Below are 25,846 nucleotides of genomic sequence, written 5' to 3'. Positions count from 1 at the left end.
TAGATGTCAAGGTGACAACCACGCCTGTGATAGCCGGTCTTTGGCCCGGTCCTGATCCTTAACGATGGTACTAGTCAGTCAGATCATGCCACACCTCAAGGTAGGCCACGTTTTGTCCCCTCCTTCACCCCCTAGCTCAGCGCATGGCACCCTGGTCTAAGGCTGACTGAATGGTCCCCCGTGCTGCAGCTACAAGAATAGCGTGCAGTCCACTGAGGCATCCAAGACATTGCGTAAGGCAACCTAAGCTGAAAATTTAGATCTTAGCATTCTTTAACACTGATTTGCTATCGTCAATCAGCACCTCTCCCGAAAGAGTATCAATGTACATCCAGATACAGCGGGCTCAATTCCGGACTTCGCCGTAATCAACGAAGTCGTAACTTCATATGGTATACAGTTCGAAGTACGGATTATGTAGTAGCAAAAGCCAAAGACGTACTCAGTGCGACCCAGTCCCTCAGTGTTTAGAATTAGTCTGCCCCGCCGGCAAGATCGACCAGCTCCGTGTGCAAGTTCGGCCGATCATTTGCCCCAGTAGGATTCTCTGGGCGATGAAGCGAGGAACATGTTGCCGGGCGCTACGAGAGTAGTGGAAGTTGCCAATTGCACGGATTTAGGGTAGGCCGGAGCAAAGCGAGGGCAAACGTATAGCGGGCGTTCTGGACCAATGGTTCTACGAGAGTCTCGCTAACGTGCTCTACGAGGGTATCTTTAGGTAGAGCCTCGATACCATACGTACAATACTCGAAATAAGTCGAACAACCACAACAAAGGATGGCTCCGGGGTATTTCATGGTGCCAAAGGCTTGACAAAGCTTACACTACATAAATGTACATGGCATGAAGGGGGTATTAGCTATGAAGGATCGTTGATCCCAGTCCGCAGGCGAATATGTAGCCCGGATGGACATCTGGGAGGCCGAAGCAGCCTCGGGATCATCACCGGTTGGCCGACAATTCTATCATCCTGGCCTCGGCAATACTCAATAATCCTTCAGGTGCATTCCTCCTAATTCTCGCTCGTTTCAGTAGCGGATCCTTGTCATATACCAAAAAGAAAAAAAAAAAAAAAAACTGGTAATTGACATGGCAATTTAGCCTCTAAAGTGTACAATGAATTATACGCATGGTTCTGACAAAAGCCAGTAGACTCGCTTGCCCACCAGCGGGATCGTCAAAACACTTTACTAAAACGGGCAATTCGTGACACTACCTATTCTAGCTAGCGGGGGAGAAAATGCCACTGGATATCAAAGAGTGAGTGGGACCAATCTAGGTTGAAGTGAGCCATGGAAAAGCGAAAGAAGATCATTTTGCAGGAGGAGCTACTTCAGTACGGTAGGAGCCGCCCGTAGTTATTCCGTTGGGGTCTTGGTCACTCCGAACCACCCGGGAATTCCTCAAGAGGGGTTAGGGAAAAGGGCTAAAAAGGACTAAAACGCGACGAGCTAAATATGACTGGCCCTTTCTCATCCGGCAAGCCAATCCGTGAGTGGACGTCTATGCCCGATCAGGTATGCATAGACAAGGGTCCCACACGACAGAAGAACCACCCACTGGGTGAAGTCTAAGTAGCGGAGTTTTTTTTTTTTTTTTTTTTTTCCAACGGAAGACATTTTTCCTTTTTATTATTTGAACCCGTAGCGGAGTCGGTAGGGTATCATTTCCCTCATAACTTGAAACCGGTGGAGATCGTCACCTCTACAGGTATATGCTGATACCTCTTCATTGGTACGGACCTGAGAGTAACGTATCCCGCGGTCGACTATCGTGTTCAAAGTACCACTTCGCCAGATTGCTGGCTGAAAGCTTTGTCCAAGTGGCCAACGAACTAGGTAATTGCGTTCAAAAACATAACTCGATCTCCTCTCGCCAGTCTCCATACGTAGGGTGATATCGACGGTGATATGAGGCTCTAGTTAGTGGTCACTTTGAGCTGAGCTTCGCGGAATTTTCCTCACTTGGATTGGCTCCTTTTTTTTTTCATTTTCCTCTTGGAAAATGCTACGCAGGGCTCTCATCATAATTCCCTCCCTGATAAGAGCCGATGATTACCCAGCGACGATCACTGACTAACTTTTTACATAATCCTTCACAGCCTCAGGCAAGGCTGACTGACTGACTGACTGACGGGAGTTGGCCTCTGATTTGAATAGTACTTGATCTCTTCATGCAAGATTTCTATTTTTACACTATCCCGAACCTTATCTCCTATGAGTACTGGGCTGAGCACTGCACAGTGATCACAATAATAAGGAGTAGAAACTTGGACTGGTATTATCTGTCATTGGATCAGACAAGAACTCGGATGTTTCTTTCTATTATGACCGAACTGAGTGGGGCGCATGATGGTAACCCAAAAAAGTATGCAATTTGAAGTCACGGCCATCGGGTCGGAGATAGGGTCAAGGCCCTCATGACGTTGATCAAGAAGGGCAGTGACGAGAACATCAAGGAATTATCACCGAACCGAAATCACCTGTCAATCAAAAGCCAATAATTAGCGCGTACGGTCGAGACCTGTCGGATCCGAGTCCGGAGACGTACGCCATATCTCCGGAACTATTGGGCCTATGCAGTAAACCTTCCCAGGAAGAACCTGGAGCTATGGGCTTGAAATTTGAGGGTTGGAACGCACGGCCGACCCGGGGCAGATTCTGGCTCCGGCGGTGGATCCTGCCACCACGGACTCCAGTTCCCTGCCGTGATTCCGATCTAAAGGGTTTAGTACGGACAGCTACTGATGATTTGGAAGTCGTGTTTTTGCTTGTATGTGCTCTTTATAGGAGTGGGAACGAGGGAACAATTCAGCAGCCGTTGGTGGGCCAGAAGAGTGATGCAGATAATAACGTCCATAAGCGCTCCGGACATATTCCGTACATACACTTCTCACAACCAAACCTCAGGTGCAGATGAGTGCATCCCGTTCGGTTTAGCATTCAGGGGCTTGTCCAATCACCGGCCACAGCAGGTGTTGGCTTGGCTAGTCTACTACAGGTTAGTGCGTAATATCGGTTCCATAAATTTGGTGGAGATCCTCAGCACATGACTCAAAAGATTGCATGTACGACCTGTTAGTCAGTTATTACCAAGTTGACGAGCACTTGTTGCTTTGTACAAGCATCATGGGAACCGCATACGGAGTACATACTGTTTCGTCACCCCATGATGTAGTCAAGCAACAATATCCATACATGAGGACAGTCGTTTTAGAATTCTAACCCTGTTGTGTATGACATTCCAAAACCGCAGAGTTTCTTACTGCAGTAGCGCGATGTTACTCCCCTTACGCGGAAGGATCATCAACGCTGCAATGGGCCTCTTCCACGTGATTGTTCTCGAACCAATGCAGGCTGCATGATGTCCTCATGGCATCCTCAGGGCTGGGTACTTAGTGCTACATCGCAGTTGTACTGGGGGCTATTGGGGGCAGATGATGATGATGATGCCAGTACGAACAGCTAACATATTAGTGCCTCCAACTGTACAGGGTAGTATGCTTAAGCCTGTACCTCCCAGGAGCGCTCTACTGGACGCATTCGCCAAGCATTCCCTGGATGGGTTAGATTCTAGCGTACTTACAAATCCTACACGCTTCGATAGACACCTCAGGTGTTTTATGCCTCTGGATTTTGCGCATTGCCTGGGCTACAAAGGCCCCTCCCCCACCAACCAAAAAAAAAAAAATACCACGCAAATACGACGCACAATCTCGATTGGAATGCTATTAGATTAATCTATCAACGACCGAGATTATCGAGCCATGGGACCAAATGATCCAGGTTGCAAGAATTTAGCCGTTAGTCACCACAATTCGGGGTTTAGAAGACTCATGGAAGATCCATGGAAGCCCGCTTACTATGGAAGTTGATACGTGTGCATTGCTCTGCGTCGCGCAGGATTTTGATATATTTCCACCAACCTTGTGTTCTGGATGCTGCTCCGCCTGTGCTGGTGATTCTCTCGTCTACAACATATCGCTTGAGAAGCCGATAGGAGCCGTGCGCAAAATGGTAAGTTCATTGAATTTGGAATAAGAAAAGTAGGTGATTTACGGACCGTGGTTGTCCTCATGCCGTACCCTCTCGCCTGGAGCTTGAGATTCCCCAGAATTACTCCGTACACCCTCTTTGTTCCCCGACACCTCCCTAGTCTTCCCCACCTTGAGCCATGTTTACTTTGCCGTTCAATTCCGATTTTGTCATTCGGCTAGCCCGAAGGGGACCTTCATTTCAAATGCGTATACTAAAAGGGAAACCTACTTATGTGATCTGCCCCCTTGGGTTCCCCGAGATTACCGCGTGCTAGGCAATGATCAACTGGATCGATGAAACAAGCTAAAGCACACGTTGTTGGGACGGACCAGGGGGTACCTTAGACGGGCATACTGCGTAGATAATAGATATGGTCGACACTGACCCACAGGGCTGGGTCAAACTAAAATTTCTTTGTTGCATTGTGGAAGAGGTGTTGGAGAGTTTGAATTCTGGGTCTCTTCCGTGATTTCCAGTGCTCCAGAACTTGACCCCGCTGGATCTGGGTACCTTAGGAATTAATGACTCTCTACAACTACAACAGCACTACCGGCGGAATAGCCGATAAGTTTACCGGCAAGTCCGATACTCATATTCATATTACTCCCTGGGGAGTCATTGGCTGGTAAGAGTAAGGTGCTTATTGGAAATTTGTGACTGGGATTATCGGGCTCTTCCCGATGCTGCTAATTCCTCTCGTCAACATTGGCGCACGTGGTTTGACCTGGGATATACTTTCATTCCAACGGGAGGTATGTATGCCATGTAAACAGACGCCAATCAGCAACCATGGATCATTTCCGCGACAGTCGGATAATGTGCATTCTTTGCAAGGAGACAGACGGGTAGGATAAGAAAATCAATCGTCTTGGCAGGCAGACTCCCAAGCATGGGGAAGAAGCCTTGGAACCGACCACACGATCGACGGTAGCTCTCAGGAGGTTGGAAGGGCAAGGGGAACCGCCTACCTTGCATTTACGACGAGGCTAAACTCCACCGGGTAATAGGCCAGTGATGAAAATGTGACAATCAATCCACGCGCACATATGGAGTACACATGATATGAATCTGCCCTACTAACAAAAGAAAATTTAAGGAGCCGACGCCGAGATCGATCGTTGGTGCTATGACACTGGCCAGGCGACAGGAGTGGAGACCTAAGCATTAGACGGACGCACCTGTCGGACCACATGAATTGCTTCCGACCAAAGAAACTAAGGCTCAAAGGGGAGAATGAACACTTTTTGGCTATCTTGGAGTTTTCTTGACGCCCTGGGCAAGTGGGGCACACACCGTTGGAGGGGCTTTGCTTTTGGCACGCTCACGCTGGCGAGGGTAACCATGACAAATTCCATTCGTCCAAAAGTCTATCAGCATTCCAGTAGGCAATGCTTACCCATACACAATACTGATTTATCCGAGGGGGATGTTGTTATTAATAGCTTTTAGGTTATTCATTTCATTTCTTAAGATTATTCTCCTTTTGACGGTGCTATGGCGATTGTTGAAACAATTGATTTCTTCTTTTTCCTTTTTCGGTTATTTTGCAGGTTAGGTCGCGACTCGCGATATATGCCTCTTTTCCCAAGGCTAACGACCGAGCTTTAGCTGTTCGGTGTCAAAATTCGATTTGACCGACGGATGGGTTTCCACATTACAAACTTCCTCCGTACGGAAGTGTTCTGGATCTTGGCTGGTTGTGGTGGATCGTTGATGATTAGGAGGTCAAGTGCATCTCCAGAGTGGACCCCATTGAGGCTTCAAACCTGAGATTCCACTTGTAGTTTGGGAGTCGTAGTAATTACCTTATGACACGGTGGATTGTGTGGGAAAAAGCAAAAAGGAAACTAGATAAAAAAGGAAAAAAAAAAAAAAGGGTTGGACTCGAACGAAGATACGAGGGAGCCAATCATGAGATATTCCTCGTACCAACACTTCCCACTAATGCCCCATACATGCAGCTGAATCCCAAACTTCTACTGTGATTGATCATTATTATTATCCTTAACAACCATACCAGTTTTTATACTCTATCTACCAAATCTTATGCTACATATCGGTAGCCTCAAAATACTTGGATTAGATATTAGTCTGGTAGTTGTTCTGGAGTTTTCCGAAAAAGATTGTATCATTGCTCCAGCGATTACAACGACTAGTCATAGTAGTGATTAAAAAACCTCGTCGTGTTAGGGTTGTTAAAAATACTCGATGTGACCCGAGAATGGTCCACGTTGAGTCTGGCCTTCATCTTCTCCTTAATACTCCTTTATTGTCTTCTAACCCAAATAGATTGGTTTAAATTGAATTACAGGTCAATATTTCCGGATCATCGTGGCGCTGGGGAATGAAGATCCAGCAACCATGGCTCTGTTGGGTGCTTTCGCGATGCAGTGGCATCACACCAACAGAAAGCCGTTGAAGTGTATTTGGGCCTAATCCCTGTCGCTCTAACCCTTAGTCGACCCAGTCGTACCGTTCGAATTGACTACTAACGAATGGAGTAAGGGTGTAATAAAAATAATCTGTCTGTCGACTCTGTCAGGCATACTTTCCCCCAACTTTGCGCCTCAGCCGCACCAGTCAATACGGGTCTTGTCTGTTGGTTTTCCGGTGGATAATACACCCATGCTTGTTTCCCTTCAATCAGATCCCTGGCTTCTCACGCCGCATGGGTAACTTGTATAAAAATGAAAAAAAAAAGAACGTAAACTAAACTAAAATAAAATAATCCAATTCAGTAAAAGAGGAAAAATAATAATTTCCTGTTCTAGGATTATATTTTTATCGATATGATTTTGACTCATTTGGATTTAATATCATTTTAATTTTTATTTTATTTTATTTTATTTTCTTTTCTTTTTGGACTCTCTTAATTCCTTGTTAGCTCCGGAAGTGGATGCATGTCTTCTTGAGGCTTTCCATTTACATAGCCATCATGCTCTCTGGTTTATTTAATTTCTTTTGCCCTTTGGTATGATCATCTTGCAGACTGATCAGCACTGTTCGCTTACCCTATCTATTTGTGATTGTTGCTATGTTGATGACAATCCTATTATTCTCCAAAAGAACACCTCCCCCCGGTTTAAATTAATTGCATTCGTCCTATGAAAAAGGCTAATAATAATTGATACTCATTTATTATTATTATTATTATTATTATTATTATTTTTATTCATTATTTATTATTATTATTATTTTTTTTTTTTTTTTTCATTGCTGTCATCGCCCGTGCAAGGGTCTGCAGCATATCTCTGGCGGTACCTCGCATATTCCACTCTGACGGTTTCTATATCAGTTCCTCAGCATCCTCAGCACTCTACTGCCATCATTCCGGCTGTTTCAGATTGTCTCTCTTCTTTTCCCCTGGATCTCACTGCATCAATTTGACTTGCATATGCGAGGCATTTTTTTATTTTTATTGTACCGTCTGATCTCATCCGTTTCCGCCCTATAAAATTACTTCTATACTAGACAATATACGAACTTGCATCACAGCCCACCACCATCCCCACACGCCCCCATACCACACCGTCTTCTGTTTCTGACAGGCACCTGAGTCGTTGCATCATGGCTAGAGGATCTGCCCCAGGAACCGAAACTATATCTTCCCCCCACTCGCCTATCCATCTGTCAACAGTCCTCAACTCTCCACGCACCTCTTCAAGAGCAATGCCTTCTACCTCTACTTCCATTTCTCGAACACAGAACAACAAGGCTTCATCTAGGAAGACCACCACCACAATGCGCCGGACCAACACTCAAACGGAGATCCCTCTCCCAATCACCTATACTCCTACCACCCATCGCATCAGTAAAGCGAAGAAGGGTAAAAGGGTACACGCCTGCGAGTTCCCAGGTTGCGAAAAGGTCCGTCGACTTCTACATCGGCATAATTGAATTCCGTTAACCCCCATCTAGGTCTTCACCAGAGCGGAACATAGACGGCGACATGAACTCAACCACAATCCTGAGGCAGTGTTCCGTTGCACCCACCCAGGATGCAAAAAGGCGTTTCACCGTCCTGACTTATTGTCGCGCCATGTAGAAAGACAGTACGTCCGACTTAGTCTTGAGTATCGGTTGAGTACCCGCTAATGAACCATGTCCCAGTGAGATTGAGACTCAGATGAACAACGCGCAATGGAGCCGACAGAGCCACATCCCAATGGTATCTGAATCTCATTACTTGCCCAAAGCCGCACCTGTTGATCCCAGTGCGGGACACTACCTGGCTGCAACTCAACCAACGACTTCTATGTCAATCGGATCCCTCGTGGCACCACCTATTCATCCAGACCTAGCAAACGACACTGGTTACATGTGGATGGGGATGAACATGCCGTCAGAGCACCAAACACCCCTCTATTCCCCACACCACATTCACGAATCCATCGAGGATAGCCAATTTTACTCGAGCCCAGAGGCTTGCCCTTCTCCTTCTTCAGACGGTGCAACATTATCTATTCCGTCCCACCCTCGGTCGTCTATCGCTTCAACGCCTACAGCGGTTGCCGACCAATACCCGGAACCCATCATCGACAGCGAGTTAACATCCTCACCAATGTCAATGCATGCAACCTTGCGGTGTTGGGACCAATCAGAAGGGCCATTGGCTACGCCAAGCTATGCACCTGTCCCTTTGAACGATGTAAGCCAACCGCAGTCTATAGCCAACAATAGGAAGCTGACTAGTGAACAGCCTTTTCAATGCCAATATCCGTCACCAACCTGGCCAGCAGCACATCACTTCAACTATGACGAGCCCGCGCTTCCATCTGGGACACAGTTCCCTCCTCCAGTGTCCTGGAAGTCATTCACGATTTGAGGCCAATGTAGAACTCATGATGACCATTAATTACACACATTACCATTGAGACACGTTGGCGCAAAGCCGCCCAATCTTGATTCTACTGTACGATTTTACCTGAGTACGATGCCACTTGTTGCTGAGCACATTATACCACCAATAAGCGAGAGGCACTCTGGAGGAAACTCGCTCGATGAAACCGGGAACGGATTTAACGCCATTTACCTGCTGTACCACAAGAAACACAACAGCCCGGATCCCGAGGAACGATCAAGGCTACACAAGCCGTTATCATCTCAGGACGGACTTCCACTGGTTGAAATCAAGATGGACCCCACGAGATCTATTCCCGGTATTCTAAAAATGGATCCAAGGACATGACTCGAAAGGTTTCGATTTCATCCGCAACCTGCTATGTTACAAAACTACCATGATTTCTTTTCTTCTTCTTCTTCTTTTGCGCCATCCCCGATGGTCTTCTCAGGGCGGCGCATCTTGGAAAAATAAACGGGGCTCTTCTTTGGGAACAGGGTCTCTTTTTTGGAGAGGGTGGTGTTTTTTCCTTTGTTACGGCCGGAATTTTCTTTGTTCTCATTTCTTTTCCTATGTGCTGGAAATCTCCTTATCTTATGAATTGATGTATTTCTATACCCCCAGGCTGATTGGCATATAGTGCTGTCTGTCTTTTTTCTTCAATCAAATATGACTAGACTTTTGGTTCATTTTGAAATCTATAACCTCTACTACTAGAATTACTATCCAACTACTACATTCTACAAGTAGTGTAACTGATGTAATATCTCACCTTAACTCTACTACTATAGCAGTATACACAGTGTAACAGTAACACCCAAATACGAGAACACCCAACCAACCCACACAACCTAACAACCTCAGCAAAACCCAAACCTAAACTCACACCCCACATACACTATGTATGTATGTATGTATGTATGTATGTATGTATGTACATACCCACCCTCAATCACTGAAGAAAAGAGGGGACGAAGAGAAAGATTTCCCCCCCCTCCTCTACAAGGAAAACCTAAGCTCCATAGCCCCAATCCTTCCTAAACTCAATACCAACCACCCGACTTCCAACAAACACAGCCACTCCGATGCAGATTCTATTTCCGGATCAGATACGCTCAAAGGATCATTAGCCAGGTTTCCCCCGAAGCTTAATGCTAGATTGCCTTTTTGGCATGCGGGGTTTTCGGGCGGGTTGGGAATTGGGCTGGGGCGTGCATCTGTTTCGTGCTATCTCTGGGAGTTTGTGGGTGTTTTTGGGTTGTTTGGTGGTTGGAAGATGGTGGTTGTTTGGGATGGGAGGGTTTTGTTTTGAGTAGGGGGTGGGTGGTTTGTACTGTATGCTTTTAGATACTGTTGAATTGTTGATTGATGTACTTGTACGTACCAGGGATTGCTTCTGGTAGAAAACCTATTGCTAGCTATGCGATGCTAAACTTGAAAACAAACCTCTCGATGTCTGCATCACTTCTGTAAGTCACTCTTGCATGGGACAACTCTCCAGCACCATCCACACCAGCTTCGATGTTGCCCAGCCTCTTCACGAGCCAGATACTGGCCCGTTTCTCTCTCATCCTCATGTTCAACTACACAGGCCCCCACCATAACCCGTTTCTTGGCTTTATGTTTGACAACCCCTCCAATTCCGATGATCTCTTGTCGGAAATACCCGGGCTCTTCCTCTTCACGGCTGTCCCGATGGTCGTTCGGATGGTTATGTGATCCCACACTTCCATATCCTGTTCCGTGTGGACTGCCCGAAGACCCGTCTGCTTCGCATTCTACCTCTAACTCAATTTCTTGAGCTGCCAAGCAAGTTTCTCCACGACCGCATTTAACTCCTTGACAGCCTTCACCAATTCCAGTGCCTAGTCCTCCTAGGTAGGTACTATACCTGGACCGCCATGTCCATACTCTGCGGTATGTTGTGTCACTGTTGCGTACGAACATCCCGCACTGATGGCAGAGCCAAACAGAGTCTGCACAGGAACAAGGAGTACGCTGAAAAGCTTTGGTTGTAAAGCTAGGCTGCTCGGACGACAAAGGCTGGGTATCATAGGCAGACAGACTCGGAGGAGACAAGGCAAGAAGATCGGCTAGTGGCGCTGTTTGACAGGCGGCGCAGAGACGACGAATGCGGTTCCTAAGCATACTACTGGTTGGGGGTTTGGCTGTGCAATTCTAAACAGAACTATTAGTATTGCTTTGCTTCTGGCAATTGGGTCCAATTAACGTACGCGACAAACCACTTTGGAACATCGCCGACACTCGCCAACCATGTCTCGGGCACATTTGGCAACTTTGCCAGCAGTTAGGCGCCCAGAGTTCCTGGCCTCTTGGCTTAGAAGTCGGATCACGGACTTGACGCTGTCGGGGATCGGAGTACCGCTACGCAGCAGATCCGATAGTGTCTCAATGTATTCATTCTCGCAGCGTAGAGTTTGCTTGACTAGTTGGTGGCGGTAGGGTGCCAGATTCGCATGGAATTGACGACATGTCCGGGATAGGGCGTGCAGTGTGTTAAGATCCACTGATCGGGCGATCTCTTTAACGATCCTGAACCTTCTGGTCAGCACCACAATACCGAACCAGACACAGAGTAGCCTGGTTCACTAGTGTTGCGTACGGATAGCAGCTCAGAGCAACTGAGAAGGCATTTTGATTTTGATTTTGTTCTTCTAGGCGAAACTGTGACGCATCGCGTGTTGGGTCGGTAGAAGTATCATCGTCAGTAGGTAGCTTTGCGGACTGTGGAGCTCCGATAACCGTCAACTTGGACATTGTCAACTTCCCCGGTTCAGCGAAGAGATGGGGCAAAGCATCGGGACCATGCGAAAAATGATTCTCGCTGAATGTATCATGGTCCAAGTCCACGAAGACCACCATTGTATTGTACTGAGGGAGTAAAAAAAGGGCTAGATCTGCACTGCTGATAGGAGCTGAAGAGCTGGTAGAAGCAGTGGTAAGTTAACGAACACCAGACAAAGTGTTTAAAGATGCAACAGAGAACTTGAGCTTCTCTTGCCTTTAAAGCTGAATTATGAACTTAAAAGATACTGTTACGCGGTATTGGAAAACAGTGGGATGACGCGGTTAGGGAAGTTGCTCTCCGTCTTCGGTGCGGGACCACAGCAAAAGATAAAGTAGGTGGTTCGTCTCGGTGAACAAGATGCCGATGAGAAAAGTCTGGGTCTGATACGTGTTGTCGCGCCTATCCTGCCTGATTTGGATTGTTCCTGAACAAAATTTCAGGGGATAGTGGATAAGCTCCAAAGCTTCCTCCACCGGTTTGTAGTTCTTGAAACAATATCTTATCGATCGATCAGTTGAATTGATCTATCTTTCGGAGTCACACGCGTGCATCTGACGGGTTGGGGTCACGAGGTAGCACTTTCCTTAATTTGGAGACATCTACCAGTACTCCACCTTCCCTGTTAGGAAGGTCGCGATTGAGGGCAGACTTTCCCCGAATCCTTAGAAAGCATCCTTCTCTTTCACACTCTCCTCAAGAGAGTCGTCTGGGTCGTATCTCAAGGCATACTAAGCCATAGACTCATAGTCAATGTCATGGTCATCTACAGGCTCCAGTGTCTTGTCACATGGGGCCGACCTCGTCAGTTCTAGCCTATCAACGACTCCAACCGAGCACGTAACCGATAAGATACGGTGACTCCAACTATATGGTGTCTTCCGAGGACAACCCGGCGGGGTAAGGAAACTATGGGGAAGCCTATAACTAATATCTCGGCCGAAGGTCCCTCGACCCTAATAAAGGGACACGAGTTTGCTTTCCCTTTCGCTCTGTGTATCCTTCCTACGGGTAACACCTCGTTTCTCGACGACCGCAGAAGCAAATAGTTCAACCCAAAATGCCCCTCAACTCGAAAGCCATCTACTCTAGACTGAACCCCGACTTCGTTCCATTCACGAGTCGGAGAAGTACTGTGCATAGCACAAATGGGATCGTGACTTGTACCCAGCCTTTGGCAGCTGCTGCAGGCCAAAGAGTTCTGCAACAGGGAGGAAATGCTGCAGTACGTTTTTACACTCAGTTCTTCTTTTTCCGGAACATGCTAACGATTGACAAAGGATGCTGCCGTAGCCGTGGGTACGTAATGCCAATGTCGTCGGTACAATGAAATGAAACTGACTCGATATGGCCGATAGCCGCTGCATTGAACATCACCGAGCCCTCATCAACAGGGATTGGAGGAGATATGTTCTGTCTCTTCTACGATGCCAAAACGAAGAAAGTTCACTCCCTTAATGGATCCGGGCGGTACCCTGCGAATGCTACACTAGAGAAAATTCGGACTGACTTGAATGTCGGCCCAAATGACGCTGGAACCATACCTATGAAAAGCGTTCATGCGGTGACAACTCCCGGCGCAGCTGCCGGGTGGGTTGACACCATAGAGAAATTCGGAAGTGGTAAGCTGTCTTTGGAACAGATCTTACTTCCAGCTATTGAGCTTGGCGAGAATGGTTTTCCTGTATCCGAATTATCGTCCTTTTTTGTAAGTGAAGACCTTCTTGGTCACCGGGCCGTCTCATCCAAGACATGCAATGTCACTTTGTCTTAGAATGTGGACTGATTGCCAATGTATGACAGTGGCGAGAAGGCGAGGATCTCCTTCGACAGGCATCCCCAAATGCGCATGAGATGCTCAAGCCAGACCAGAAGGCTAAAGATGGGGTCAGAGCCCCTCTTCCCGGTGAAATCTTGAAAAACCCTACGCTGGCCCAGACCTTCCGATCACTTGCGGTCAATGGCAAGAAAGGATTCTATGAAGGGCGAGTTGCAGAGGAGCTGGTGAGAGTTGTGCAAGATTTGGGAGGCTACCTTACTCTAGATGATCTGAAGTACCATGCAGAGACTGGGACTCAGGAGACGGAAGCGATCTCCCTCAAGTTCTCTGGACAGAGCATTGCTGAGAAGCAGACTGTAGGAACAGATGGTGAGGACAACCAAGGAGTGGAGATTTGGGAGCACCCGCCAAATGGGCAGGGAATCGTTGCTCTCATGGCGTTAGGAATCCTTGAGGAACTTGAAAAAATGGGCAAGATTCCGAAGTTCACAGAGGCTCAGCATAACTCTGCTGAATATCTCCATGCAGTTATCGAAAGTCTGCGTATCGCGTTCGCTGATGCATCTTGGTGGGTCACGGACCCCGATGTGGAGAAGGTCCCAACCAGCGAACTTATCTCTCCTGCATACCTGGCTGAGAGGGCAAAACTGTTCAACCCGGACAAGGCGACTGATATCCTTGACCACGGTAGCCCAGCTCACAACCATTGTGACACCGTCTACTTTGCAGTGACAGATAAGGAGGGTAACGGCATCTCATTCATCAATAGTAACTACGCTGGATTTGGCTCTGGAATCATCCCTAAGGGCTGCGGATTTACGTTGCAAAATCGGGGAGCCAATTTCTCTCTAGTGCCAGGTCATCCAAATGCGCTGGCTCCGCGCAAACGGCCTTACCATACCATTATTCCTGCCATGATCACCAACGTCTCTGATGGTTCATTACACTCAGTGTATGGTGTCATGGGTGGCTTTATGCAGCCCCAGGGTCATGTTCAGGTGTTACTCAATATGCTTGCGTTTAACTATCACCCACAGGCGGCGTTGGACTCCCCGAGGATCTGTATTGCTGCTGGCTCACCGGAGCTAGGAAAACCTGTTGATCGCAGTGTCTATGTAGAGGAAGGCATCAGTGATGAGGCTGTCGAAGGCCTGACGCGTCTCGGCCACCAGGTAAAGGTATTGGAAGGATGGGAGAGAGGTATGTTTGGTAGGGGACAAATTATTCGTTGCCACTATGACGAGGGGCAATTGGTCTACAGTGCAGGAAGTGACCAGAGAGGAGATGGAATGGCCATTCCGGTGCTGTGATGTATTATAGCTAGGGGTATAAGTTGCAAAATACCAAGTCCACATCAGTTATTTTAGGGACCTACTAAAAGGTCAGTTAGAGGCCGAAACAGAGTCTCCATAATCCGTGTAAGGGAAGTTGGGACGACAAAACGTAAACTGGGATTAAAAGCACGTCACCAGCCAAGCGGTGTAGGAGATAGGAACTAGATAGTAAAAATAAGGATGATCACGATTCTTTAGATGCGAGTGTACTTTTTGTTTATATCATTGTAATTGCACTTTCCATTATCATCATCATTCTAGCTATTTAGTTCAAATTAGAGGCTACATTTATCATGATTCTCAGCGGACTCGAGATCGTCACCCGCCAATTGGTACGGAACCTGCGACACCGTATTTAGCAACAATAGCCATGCGGCATGGACCTTACTCTCCATCAGGTTTCCAAATGGACCTCAGCTGCCATGATAGACTTCGATAATACAAAACGTCAAGCGGCCAAAACGTCCAGCCTGTCCCTTCGACAACAACAACAACACCAGTCAAACAATCACATTACAGCCAGGCGCCTACCTAATCCGATTTCAATGAAACGGTTCAAATTCCACTGAATTGCAAGGGGGTTGTTTTCCCTCGATCTTCGTTGTGGCTGTCTGGTGTCGGCATTGTTGCTGGTGTGGTCGATGCTGGATATGAAGGTGCTACGGGTGCTTTGATGGAAGTGAAGAATCCGAATGGGGTTGTTCTGTACAAAAATCCAAGCTTGCGCAAATTGTGTTTGAGGAATTGGATCGGTATCTACCAGTCTTCTACTACTAGTGTTGGACGCGATGGGACAGAGGTGTACTGTCTGGGGGATACATAACTTTGGAGCTTTCAGGCTAGGGAAGGGTATTTACTGAACTTACTCTGGTGTAATGAGTAATATCAATAAATAGAAGGGTAGCATTGATGTTACATATCTTTTTGAAATATGAATATAAAATAAGTAGTCATCAACATGAAAGAAAAGTATTCAGACAGGTAAGTACATAACAGAAAAGATAACACCTTTGCTATGCCTCCTTTACCCGAACGCTATGCTATGTTTCAAAGATAAAACATGAAAGGAAGAGACAAGCAAGAAAAAGGGTTTACATGAAATAAATGGTAAAGCAGAAACAATAACATGAGAAGAAACAAAAAGCCACACTAAAATAATAATGACTTTGAAAATGTATGCAGAAGGGAAGAGGCAAAAGAGGAAAAAGAAAAGGAAATATAGAATAATAGTTTTTTAATATGCAGCAATAGCAGACTTGATAAAGCCTTTTAGTTTGGAACTTCCGCTCCGTGGAGGAGACGGAGCACGTTTGTGACGGTGGTGACGATGGTGTCCTTCTCCGCTATGACGGTGATGGCGTTGCTCAGGCTCTTCTTTTGCTTTTGCTTGTTCCTCTTCTTCGGCTTTTCGGCGAGCTCTGCGAGCTTCGCGTCGAGCTCGATCTTCTTCGTCGGTCTGGTGAGATCCACTGGAGCGTTCAGTGGTGCCTCGTCCCTCGTGAGAGTGGCGGTGACCATGTGAACGGCTCGTGGAAGATCTCCTATGAGGCTCATAGATGTTTGCGGCAGCTTTGTCGCCATTGATTTTCAGTAGGGGTTTGGTGTCTGACTCTCCCGATGTCATATACTTTAGAAAGGCTTTAGGCTTTGGCGCTGAAAGCTGCGCGTGTCTTGAGGAAGAGCTTCCACTTCGCTCACGATCACTGCTGCTAGAGTGTTCTGAGTGTTTGTGTCTTGTCTTGACAGGCACAGGTTCTTTTTCCTTTGTAGAGCGCTCGGTGCGTTCGGATCGTCTTATACGCTCGTGCTCTTTTTCACGTCCTGACGAACGGCGTGGCTCCCTTTCCACTATAATCGTCTTCTCTTTCCGTCTGTCCTCATGTCTGGCCTTCTTCTCATGCTGCCGCTTCGCCTCATCCAAGGCTTCCGCCCATCGAGTTGTGAAGATACCGCCACGTTTAGTACTCTTCTGTCGTTCCAGTCGAGGCGGGTATTCATCAGAGGAGGTCTTGGAGTGACCACGCTCACGGTCCATGTCGGTTGTTCGTCGCTTTTTCTTTCTGTGGCCATGAGCCAAACCAGCGGCGGCGGCTCCGGCTGCAATTCCAGCGGCAGCTTCGGTCGTAGTTGAGGGGTCATCTTTGAGCGAGTCAACGGTATCTGGGTATTCGCTTGTAGGGTCTGTTGCCTCTTCAGACAGCTCTCTTCCAGCAGCTGACTCTTCAAGGACTGGCTCTTCTGAAGGCACCTCCCCGACAGCTGGTTCGTCGGCAACAAGATCTTCAGGAGGCGTATCATCGCTAGCGGGAGCTCGTTCAATGACCCTAGGATCGGCTGGTGCTGACTCAACAACATGCGAGTCCGCTGCGGGTTCTTCAATTGGCTCAGGTTCTTCAGATGGAGTGTCATCCGGAGCGGGTTGGACAGGAGCTTCAGCGGGAGGCACTTCATCGGCAACAGGAGATTCTACAGCGACAGGAGCTTCTTCAACCGGGGCCTGCTCCGCTGGGGCTTCTTCAACATCTGGGGCTCCCTCGACGGTGATTTCTCTTGATACAGATGGCGCTGGCGCTTCTTCAACAGCGACTTCTTCGGCAGCAACAGGCTCCTCAGTAACTAGAGCTTCTTCAGGAGTAGAAGCTTCAACAGCAGCAGGCTCCTCAACAGCCGGAGCTTCTTCGGCAATAGGTGCTGCTTCGGGCACAGGGGCTTCCTCAACAGGTGCTTCTTCAACAGGAACTTCCTCAGCAGGAGCTTCTTCAATAGCGGGTGCTGCTTCAGGACTAGGTGCTTCCTCAACAGGGTCATCAACCGCGGGAGGTTCTTCAACAACAGGGACTTCTTCAGAAGGCACTTCCTTAGTTGCAAGTGGCTCCTCAGCAATAGGTGGCTCTTCGACAGGGGCTTCTTCAAGGCGAACCTCTTCAGTGACAGCAGGTTCATTCGCGAGAGCTTCTTCAGTAGTGGGTGGCTCGGGAGCTTCCTCGACAGCAGGTACTTCTGTGAGAGGCGTTTCGGCATCGGCTTCTTCGATGGGGGCCGCTTCGGTAACAGCGGGCTCAGTAGTTGGAGCTTCTTCGGCAGCAGAAGCCTCATCGGTGACAGGCAATTCCTTAGCGGCAGGCGCTTCCTCAATGAGAACGCCTTCAGCAGCAGCAGGTTCCTCGGCGACAGGAGCTGCTTCGGTAACAGGAGGCTCTTCCGCCGAAGCAGGTTCTTCTGCAACAGGTTCAGTGACAGGAGAAGGATCACCAGCCTCAGGTTCCTCCGCAGTGGTAGGCTCTTCTGAGACCGTTTCTTCCGGCGCATCTGCAGCAGGAATTTCCTTGGAGGCATCCGCTTCCTTGTCGTCGGATTTCTCCACAGGAGCAGCATTAACTGGGGAGGAATCCTCGGCGGCCTCATCTCCAGCCTTTTCCTCTTCTACTATATCTTCCTGTGGCTCTGGCGTAGTACCTGGGGTGTCAACTGGTGCTTCTCCGGAAACTTCTGCGTCAGTGAGATGTTCGTCGCTTTCTGCTTCGTTGCGAGCTGTAACTTCTGCAGGGGTTTCATCAGCCGCGGGCTCTGCTGCAGCTGCCTCCTCCACTCCCTCTTCAGCCGGTGTTTGCTCAGCGGTTTCCATGTTGGCTGGCTCTTCAATCGGCTTGTCTTCTTCAGAAGACTTTCCGTCGGTTGCAGAGACCTCTGGAGTCATGCCACCAGCACCGACATTGTCCTCAACCCCTTCAGGCGCAGTCTCTTCCGTTGGCTCCTCTTTTGGCGGTTCCTCAGGTACCGCCTCCGGGGGTGCTTCTGCTTCAGGGGTTACTTTCTCTGGAGATAACTCGGCTGGGAGTTCTTCAGAAGCATCTGCGACATGCTCGGCATCTTCCGGGGCAGCAGAACCGTCGCTAGGCTTATCCACGGAAGGTTCTTCGGAAACGGGCTCTTCGGAAGTGGGTTCCTCTGCTGTGGGTTCAGGCTTCTTATCGCCAGTATTAGCATCTGCTCCAGCATCGGCTTGATCCTCATCGGGGGATGGATCGGGTTCAGCGGTGGCTTCTGCCGGGTTGTCGCTTATCTCGTCTGTACTTGGTGCAGCTTCTGTTTCTGTTTCCTTGGCCTCAGGTTCGACTTCTGCTTCAGCGACAGCAGGATCCTCGACCTGTTCTGGTTCCTGAGGCAGAGGTGTGGAGGGAGGCTCTTCCACGGCAACAGCGCCCTTCTTCTTCTTTTTCTTGTTCTTCTTTCCCTTCTTGCCTTTGCCGGAGGCTGCGCCTTCATTGGCGTCTGCAGGCGCAGGTTCTTCAATAGAGGGTATATCTTGCACAGGTTCTGCTGGAGGAATCTCCGTATCCTCCCCATCCGCGGCAGCTTCACCAACCGGCGTTTCTCCAGATTCAGGCTCTACTTTATCTGTAGACTCCGGTGAGTTTGGTTCGGCGTCAATGTCTGGGTTGGCCGAAGCTGTAATTTTCTCTTGAGCCTCTGTAGTTGTCACCTCATCTGTTGACGCCTTGTCGGTCGATGTTTCTGTTTCAGGCGCAGGGTCAGATGGGTGATTTTCTGTATTCGGATCTGTTACTGGTGCATTGGACGAAGCGTTGCCTGTCTCATCAGGATTTGCGGGCTCATCTGCAGGCTGCGGAGTAGCTTCCGCATCTGTAGGTGGGCCCCTAGTTTCACTTTCAGGAAGAGCCGGTACTAGATCGGTCTCTTTAGAGCCGTCGTCAAGGCCCTCCATTTCTTTGGCTGCCGATTCTTCTTCTGCTTTAGCATCTTCACCTACTTGTTCCGCAGCTTCTCCATTCTCAGGTGCGGGTTTATCTGATTCAACAGAGGGACCCTCTTCGGAGATATCAGTATCTATAAGGAAGGTCAGCTGACTGTGCGCACTGGCATCCTCTGGAGCATACCATTCTTCGACTCTTGAGTATCTTGCTCAGGGACGCTTGCATTCACAGCATCTGTGGCATCCTGTTCCGCTTCTGCGTGCTGAACACAGCCTTCGGTTGGTGGTTCGTCTTTCTTGTCGTCTGAGGCACTCTCATCCTTGGGCGTTTGGGTTGTGTCGTCGGCTTCTGCAGCAGGCTCGCCGGGGCTTTCTACAGGGTCCGGGGACGGCGTTGTCGCCTCTGACGATTCTACATATGTTTAGTAAGGAAACCACAATGAGGCAACAATAATTGCTAACAACATAGTAATAAAGGGGAAGGGAAGAAGGGCCTCCACAACCATGGACTACACAGGGTAATGGATAAAAGGAAGACTTATGTACGAGCTTACCTGCAGCCTCAGGAGATGATGCAGTGTCAGTCGGCGAGCTACTTGATCCTCCTTCTGGAACATTGCCTGCCTCAGCGGGGTTATTGCCCTGATCATTGTCAGGTGTCAGATCGTCTGTTGATGTAGAAGCAACAGGATAGAATGAAAATTGCAAAGTATGACGGTCGAAGGTCTGATATTGACGCTCGAAAGTCTGGTACTCAAATTTGGGAAGCTGTGCATACTGGATCGGTTTCCCCATTTTCTGCAGATTCAACCGCCGTTTCCGGGGCGGGCTCAATAGGGGGGCTATTCTCTGGGTTTGATAGTTGATTGTCGTTTACTGGTAGCCGTTGCTTATTGTTATTGTTGTTGTTGGTCTTTTTCTTGTTCTTTCCTCCTTTCTTGGCCATAGCATTGGATCAGTAACGTTGCACAACTTTGAATGGCCTCAATTAGAGTGGGAACTGGGCACTAGATATATATCAGTCGGGAGGGTTTTGATCACCCGCCTGTGGAGGTCTAGACAGGGCCAGGGGCAAAAGGAATAAGAAAAGAAAAGAACAGGGGGGCGACGGATCAGAATGGAGTATGAACCGATATGGGAATGTGAAAGGTCAGGTTCGGACAGACCCTGACGTATTGGCTTGAAGGCAAAAAGTACAAGCAGTAATTGTGCGCCAGTCCGCAAACAATTCTTTTCGTGAACCAAGCGAGGCGACGTATCGAACTTCATCCACGACCCAGTCGGACGGGATAATTTCGAGCTGCAGTTCGGGCATGGGGGTTGGGGACATCATTGACGAACTGCCCAACGGCATAATCTCTTATTGGGCCACGTCTCACGGGTCCCATAACACTGTAGACAGACATAGAAAGTGGGCGTATTTCCGGCAAGCATCACTGGGGCAGGGAGGAAACCGGAAGACCGTCATCTGCATGAGAAGCTTGCAGTAGCAAGCAGTGGCGGCGGGCCTGGTGAGGAGGAGATGATCCAGAAAGGGAAACACCATACTCAGAATAGAAAATTGGGTGCTCCATACAATCTGTAGTATTAGTGGGGGTGGTGCCACTGATCGGTTGGAATTGGCTTTTTCTTTTTCTTTTTTCTTTTTTTTTTTTTAATTTGGATTATTTTTTCTTTTTTCTTTCTTATGGGGTCTTTCTATCCATCTGTTTTTAGTCCACAGACAATCCATTCGGACTGGATGCTAGCCGACGCGTCATGGTGAAAACCATCAGGGCAGCCAAAAAAGACTGGGATAGCAAAGTAAGGCTAATGGTCGATACCAGACCAACGCAAACGATCACAGCCAACCAAGACTGGGATTTTCCGTTAATGGGCAGCGAAACGCCATCCATCTAGCATTAGATATGGAGGCGAGACGCAACAATGATGCTAGAAACCATTAGTATTCCGTACTTCATGCTGTGTACTCCGTTAATCAATCAGAGGATTTCTGCCCGACGCCTGCTCCGGGCAGCGGTCCGAATGGGTCCGGGCCATAATAACCCTAACAATTAGGGAGGGATTGACTGCAGCTAAGGAAGATGGAGCAGGGCAGTCTCTCGAATTACTGTAGCAACTACTCTTCGGATGGCTAAAAAGTGATGAGGGAGAGGGATGAAACACAGAGATCAGATTGAAAGAAGTTTAGTTGACTTTCTCCACAAATGAACAATTCAGCAAGTGCCGTTGATCACTGGACCGCCTAATGGAGAATAGTGGATGTCTCTGTTTTGTAACCGTAACCATACTTGGTCTTTTTCTTCTTCGTCATCAATTGGATGTCGGAATTCATCGCATAGACAATAAATAATATTTGATCCTATGATCTTACGAACGAAGAAAAAGGAAAACAGAACTCGATTGACACAATTGCAGAATATCCAACCGAAAACCAGCCGAAAAAAAAAAGAACCATTACCGAGTGGACTGACCGAAGGCCTGTCGCATCCACAAAGTGAGGCGCGCTGTTCTGGCGGCCGGTGAATGGCTGCCGTTGTGCCCACAAGCAGATCCATCGATATCGGAAGAATCACAAACAGAATCACTAAATTTCGAGAACGTACCAAACCAATAACGCTAGACTAGATACGTTCCTTGGCTAAACACTGAAGCTGCCAGCAACTAATCCCTCCACACAGTGGACGGTTCCATCATCGAGATCCATCCCACTGTGAACAGCTAGCGTTCAGCGGGCCAATGCTACTTTTACATCGTGAAAGATCTATCGCCGCGAGATTAAAACTACCATTCAGAGTCGAACAGCTAGCAATTACATCGAATCGACTGCCCTAGATCTCTGCGGTATCGTCGAGCCCGGCTGGTCGATGGGGTGCAAAACATAGTGAATACCCTGACGTAACATGCATCGGCGAGGCACTTCTGCGGAACGTGTACGGCGTAGGGGAGAGTCTGACACCATCGAGAACCTTCATCGCATAGGGATGACCTTCACGGGCCAATAGTAGGGTGTAGAACCCGAACGTCATCCCACGGCGCTCAACGCAGCGGTCCAGATGCGTACTTTTGCCTTATAGGAATCCTTGTGTACCGCCACCTGACCATGATAACCATGATAGTAAGTTAATGCAGGACAATAGTAGCCTATGGCTTTGTTACGCATTTCGCCGTCTTGGTCCGAGCTACCCTAGCGCTGCTCAGGCCAATGCGTGATTTCTATTATGGGCCTAGTTCGTAGTTCCTCGATCTATATCGATAGTATACGGAGGATCATCGACTTCATCCCATGCACCTCAAATGTCGGCTTCAGGCAGCATGTGGGTACGATAACCGAGTAGAACCCCCTAGACCAGAATAAAGGGAAACTAAGACAGGTCAGATCTGTCTCCATTTTGCCCGTTGTCTCGCCCTGGTGGCTGGCTCTGACTTAGGACGGAGTTTAGAGGGAAATGGGAAGAACTTTTCGTAAATCACATCTGGCAGCTACCTTTGCTCCCAATGAACTCTATTCATAGGATACTCCGTAGTACTTCCAAGGTTGATGCTGCCCACTGAGTTATTGCACGGACCTATGATGAGAGAGCAGGAACAGGTAACCCTCCGAATTTAGGTATCTGACAACGTTCAACTTCACATTAGCTCTAAAAATAACATGGCCCATGCTTCGGGTATCTTTAAACAGCAACATCATCCAGGGAGCATTATAGTGTTTATCCAGACCAACCATGTGACATATCCACAGTTCCAGCCTTTCGGGACTTGGTTTTGCTTCTTTCAAGATAGTGAGATGTGGGCGATGACGATCCTGCAACAAAAAAAGTGGCAGGACTGCTATATACAGAATGCATACCATGCTTATGACAATGCATAGCAGCAGCCCAACTTGACAATGGACAAGAGAAGAGGATTAATCTTTGAAAGTTCTGGAATGCCACACCTTCTCAAGGCCCACAATTAGACAGCTGGACTCAACTAACCTCGTCAATGCCTGAGTGCATCCATCGACTTTCTCCAGCGTGGCCCAAATACCTTCATCGCAAACAGGACAGAGCTGCTTAGAAAGGCAACAATCCCGAGTATAGTAAATAACCATCCGTTACCAATGGCGTCGATGATAGGAGCTGTTACCAGAGAACCGACACAGGAGAAGATATTCCTCATGAAGTTATTCAGTGCGACTCCTGATGAAGCCTTCTTGGGCATGAATTCCGTCAGCATCGTCGTTGCCATGCTAAAGATAAGCATAGATCCTATGCCGAAGAAGAAATTTGCAATCATCTGCGGAAATAAGTCTTTAGTTCCTCTAGCCATAAAACACAGTATATGAAAACGGAGGAGGAAATGAACACCATACCGGTACGAGCCAGAATACACCCCGATCTGCAGTCCAGCCATACCAAATCAACGCAGCAGGGTACAAAAAAGCACCAAGCCAGGCATTCTCACGCATGCGATCTTCGGGGTGATAGATCAAATTGCCATTCTCATCATATCTTTGTGCCTTTCTGGCTTCTCGCTGCATGATATTGTCCATCCATCGCCCTCCAAATGTACTGGCGACGACATAGCCCAAAGAGTTGGGGATGTAGAGCAGACCGACAAGGATCGTAGTGAAGTTGTATGGATCGCTCCCGAAAGTGTGTTCAACACTGACATTCAACACATAAAGAGAGCCAAAAGTGATACTTGCGTAGTATACCGTCAGTAAGACTGGTGGGTATCGAAGATAAAGCACAATTTTCAGCGGATCGACGAGGGCCATCTTGAGGAACTTCAGCCACCTTGTAGTGAACCCCACAACCTGTCGGGAAGAGACTCGGCTCAGCCGACGCCCAATCGGCTCCTGTTGCTCGCTACTTGTATTAGGACTAGGGGATTTTGCCGATATCAACGTCTCTGGAAGGGCGAAGAATATGAACGCAACGGTTATGCCCCCATAAGCTGCTAGGAACCATAACGTGCTCCTCCACTTCCAGCGTTGAGCCAAAGCACCTCCAACAATAGGAGCCACCAATGGTCCGCATAATGGTCCAAGGTAAAATATTCCCATAGCACGGCCTCTTTCTTGAGATTCCCATAAGTCCGCAATTGTCCCTGCTCCGACCGCCTGGACCGAAGCAGAAGCTCCACCACTGAGCATTCGCATGACAATGAGCATGGCCATTGACTTAGAAATAGCACAGAGTACATTAAATATCACGAAGAGACAAAATGATACAAGGTATATAGTCCGTCGCCCCAGTTTTTCGCTGAAAGATGACCACCATAAAGGAAAAATCGACATGCTAAGCATGTACAACGAGATATTGAGATTCGCCACAGTGGTTGTCGAGCTCAGCTCTTTGGTAACCTGAGAGAGGGCAGCTAGACGCAGTAAATAACCATGTGCCATCAAGACAAAGCTAGAAGGGGCATCGACTTACGGAAGAGTATTGCGCTTCCCATAGGGGCTGTGGCTCCTGCCCACGCAACAATGAAAGTGATGAACCATTTTTTCTTCCGAGTATAAGCCTTCGGGTTTTCAACTTCCGCCAGCAGCGTAAACTGACCAAAGAGTCCTCTGCGATCTACTCTCGGCACTACAACCGCAGCATCGTGGCTTGTGTCCGAGGCATAGGAAGGGCGACATTCTTCGTCTTTTCCCTCGAATGCTTGAGGCCGACGGTCCTCGGGTGATATGGAATGGAAATCACTATCGATATCTGCGCTGATCCTTTGTGGTGGATCCATCGCGTGTCTCTCATATTCTCTAGGAGCATAATCTGGCGGCATAGCCGCAAATGTGCCTTCTTTTTCCATGGTTCAGCGTGGTTTATTATCTTGGGCATAAATTCAATTAAAGAGTCCAAATTTGGAGAGGGATGCAACTTGATTATGATTGACACATATCAAGAACTGAGTTTGCCAGTCACACCTCCCTCTGTGTGCCCACGTTTGGAGCGGCGATTTGGTCAAGAAGTTAATCAGCGGCCCAGAAAGAAAGAAAACAGCGAACAGTAGCTGAAAGGACACGCCCGCATCAACGCTTTGCAGCGTGGAAATCCAATTAGCGAGATATAAGGATAGCGATATGCTCTACTATCATCTTCCTATCGAACATAGAAAGGGGGTGAGCGGAGAGACGGAGAGGCGAACCCAAAAGACTAAATGAGGCAAAAAAAGAGGAAGAAAAGAAGTTGTTTGAATGCAGAAGTTGCAACGCTTGTAGAAGATCCCTTTCCTTTATCAGCAACTATTATCAAAAAGGCAGGTGTAGATGGCACATTCTACACCCCTCTCCAAAGCGGGCTGTGTTGGTCTCCAGGAGTCCAAGCACTGAAAAAAAAAAAAAAAAA

General features: G+C 48.1%; 7 protein-coding genes across 7 annotated transcripts; 2 read left to right on the top strand and 5 right to left on the bottom strand.

Moving 5' to 3' along the window:
* Positions 1-4,654: 4,654 nt before the first annotated feature.
* On the bottom strand, positions 4,655-5,436 carry BDV38DRAFT_248987 (uncharacterized protein). The gene has a single exon (XM_032054780.1). It carries the CDS (start codon positions 5,227-5,229, stop codon positions 5,002-5,004), a length of 228 nt encoding a protein of 75 aa, XP_031912790.1. The 5' UTR covers positions 5,230-5,436; the 3' UTR covers positions 4,655-5,001.
* A 2,168-nt stretch (positions 5,437-7,604) lies between these two features.
* Positions 7,605-9,068, top strand: BDV38DRAFT_293723 (uncharacterized protein; the record flags this gene model as incomplete). The annotated part of the gene is made up of 3 exons (XM_032062313.1): positions 7,605-7,904; positions 7,956-8,089; positions 8,148-9,068. 3 exons carry the CDS (start codon positions 7,605-7,607, stop codon positions 8,860-8,862), a joined length of 1,149 nt encoding a protein of 382 aa, XP_031912789.1. The 3' UTR covers positions 8,863-9,068.
* Positions 9,069-10,240: 1,172 nt separating this feature from the next.
* On the bottom strand, positions 10,241-12,336 carry BDV38DRAFT_248982 (uncharacterized protein). The gene is made up of 3 exons (XM_032054779.1): positions 11,501-12,336; positions 11,112-11,430; positions 10,241-11,055 (listed from the first exon to the last, which is right to left on the bottom strand). The coding sequence occupies exons 1-3, from the start codon at positions 11,758-11,760 to the stop codon at positions 10,339-10,341; spliced, it is 1,296 nt and encodes a 431-aa protein (XP_031912788.1). The 5' UTR covers positions 11,761-12,336; the 3' UTR covers positions 10,241-10,338.
* A 407-nt stretch (positions 12,337-12,743) lies between these two features.
* Positions 12,744-14,773, top strand: BDV38DRAFT_271837 (gamma-glutamyltransferase family protein; the record flags this gene model as incomplete). Its single annotated transcript, XM_032057386.1, has 3 exons — positions 12,744-12,912; positions 13,042-13,391; positions 13,517-14,773. 3 exons carry the CDS (start codon positions 12,744-12,746, stop codon positions 14,771-14,773), a joined length of 1,776 nt encoding a protein of 591 aa, XP_031912787.1.
* Positions 14,774-16,031: 1,258 nt separating this feature from the next.
* BDV38DRAFT_293719 (PE repeat family protein) lies at positions 16,032-21,123 on the bottom strand (the record flags this gene model as incomplete). The annotated part of the gene is made up of 15 exons (XM_032062312.1): positions 20,290-21,123; positions 20,066-20,153; positions 19,696-19,923; positions 19,466-19,645; positions 19,164-19,432; positions 18,990-19,127; positions 18,872-18,956; positions 18,657-18,841; positions 18,609-18,623; positions 18,483-18,578; positions 18,267-18,443; positions 18,225-18,233; positions 18,050-18,188; positions 17,940-18,016; positions 16,032-17,909 (listed from the first exon to the last, which is right to left on the bottom strand). The coding sequence occupies exons 1-15, from the start codon at positions 20,455-20,457 to the stop codon at positions 16,032-16,034; spliced, it is 3,732 nt and encodes a 1,243-aa protein (XP_031912786.1). The 5' UTR covers positions 20,458-21,123.
* A 443-nt stretch (positions 21,124-21,566) lies between these two features.
* Positions 21,567-22,205, bottom strand: BDV38DRAFT_107814 (uncharacterized protein). Its single transcript, XM_032050925.1, has one exon. The coding sequence runs from the start codon at positions 22,067-22,069 to the stop codon at positions 21,728-21,730; it is 342 nt and encodes a 113-aa protein (XP_031912785.1). The 5' UTR covers positions 22,070-22,205; the 3' UTR covers positions 21,567-21,727.
* A 598-nt stretch (positions 22,206-22,803) lies between these two features.
* On the bottom strand, positions 22,804-25,623 carry BDV38DRAFT_293715 (MFS transporter). Its single transcript, XM_032062311.1, has 3 exons — positions 24,935-25,623; positions 23,866-24,875; positions 22,804-23,789 (listed from the first exon to the last, which is right to left on the bottom strand). The coding sequence occupies exons 1-3, from the start codon at positions 25,308-25,310 to the stop codon at positions 23,493-23,495; spliced, it is 1,683 nt and encodes a 560-aa protein (XP_031912784.1). The 5' UTR covers positions 25,311-25,623; the 3' UTR covers positions 22,804-23,492.
* Between the last annotated feature and the right edge of the window lie 223 nt (positions 25,624-25,846).

The sequence above is a fragment of the Aspergillus pseudotamarii genome (genome assembly GCF_009193445.1).
Source record: "Aspergillus pseudotamarii strain CBS 117625 unplaced genomic scaffold BDV38scaffold_32, whole genome shotgun sequence".
Classification (NCBI taxonomy): domain Eukaryota; kingdom Fungi; phylum Ascomycota; class Eurotiomycetes; order Eurotiales; family Aspergillaceae; genus Aspergillus; species Aspergillus pseudotamarii.
This window is presented reverse-complemented; position numbering and strand designations above follow the sequence as displayed.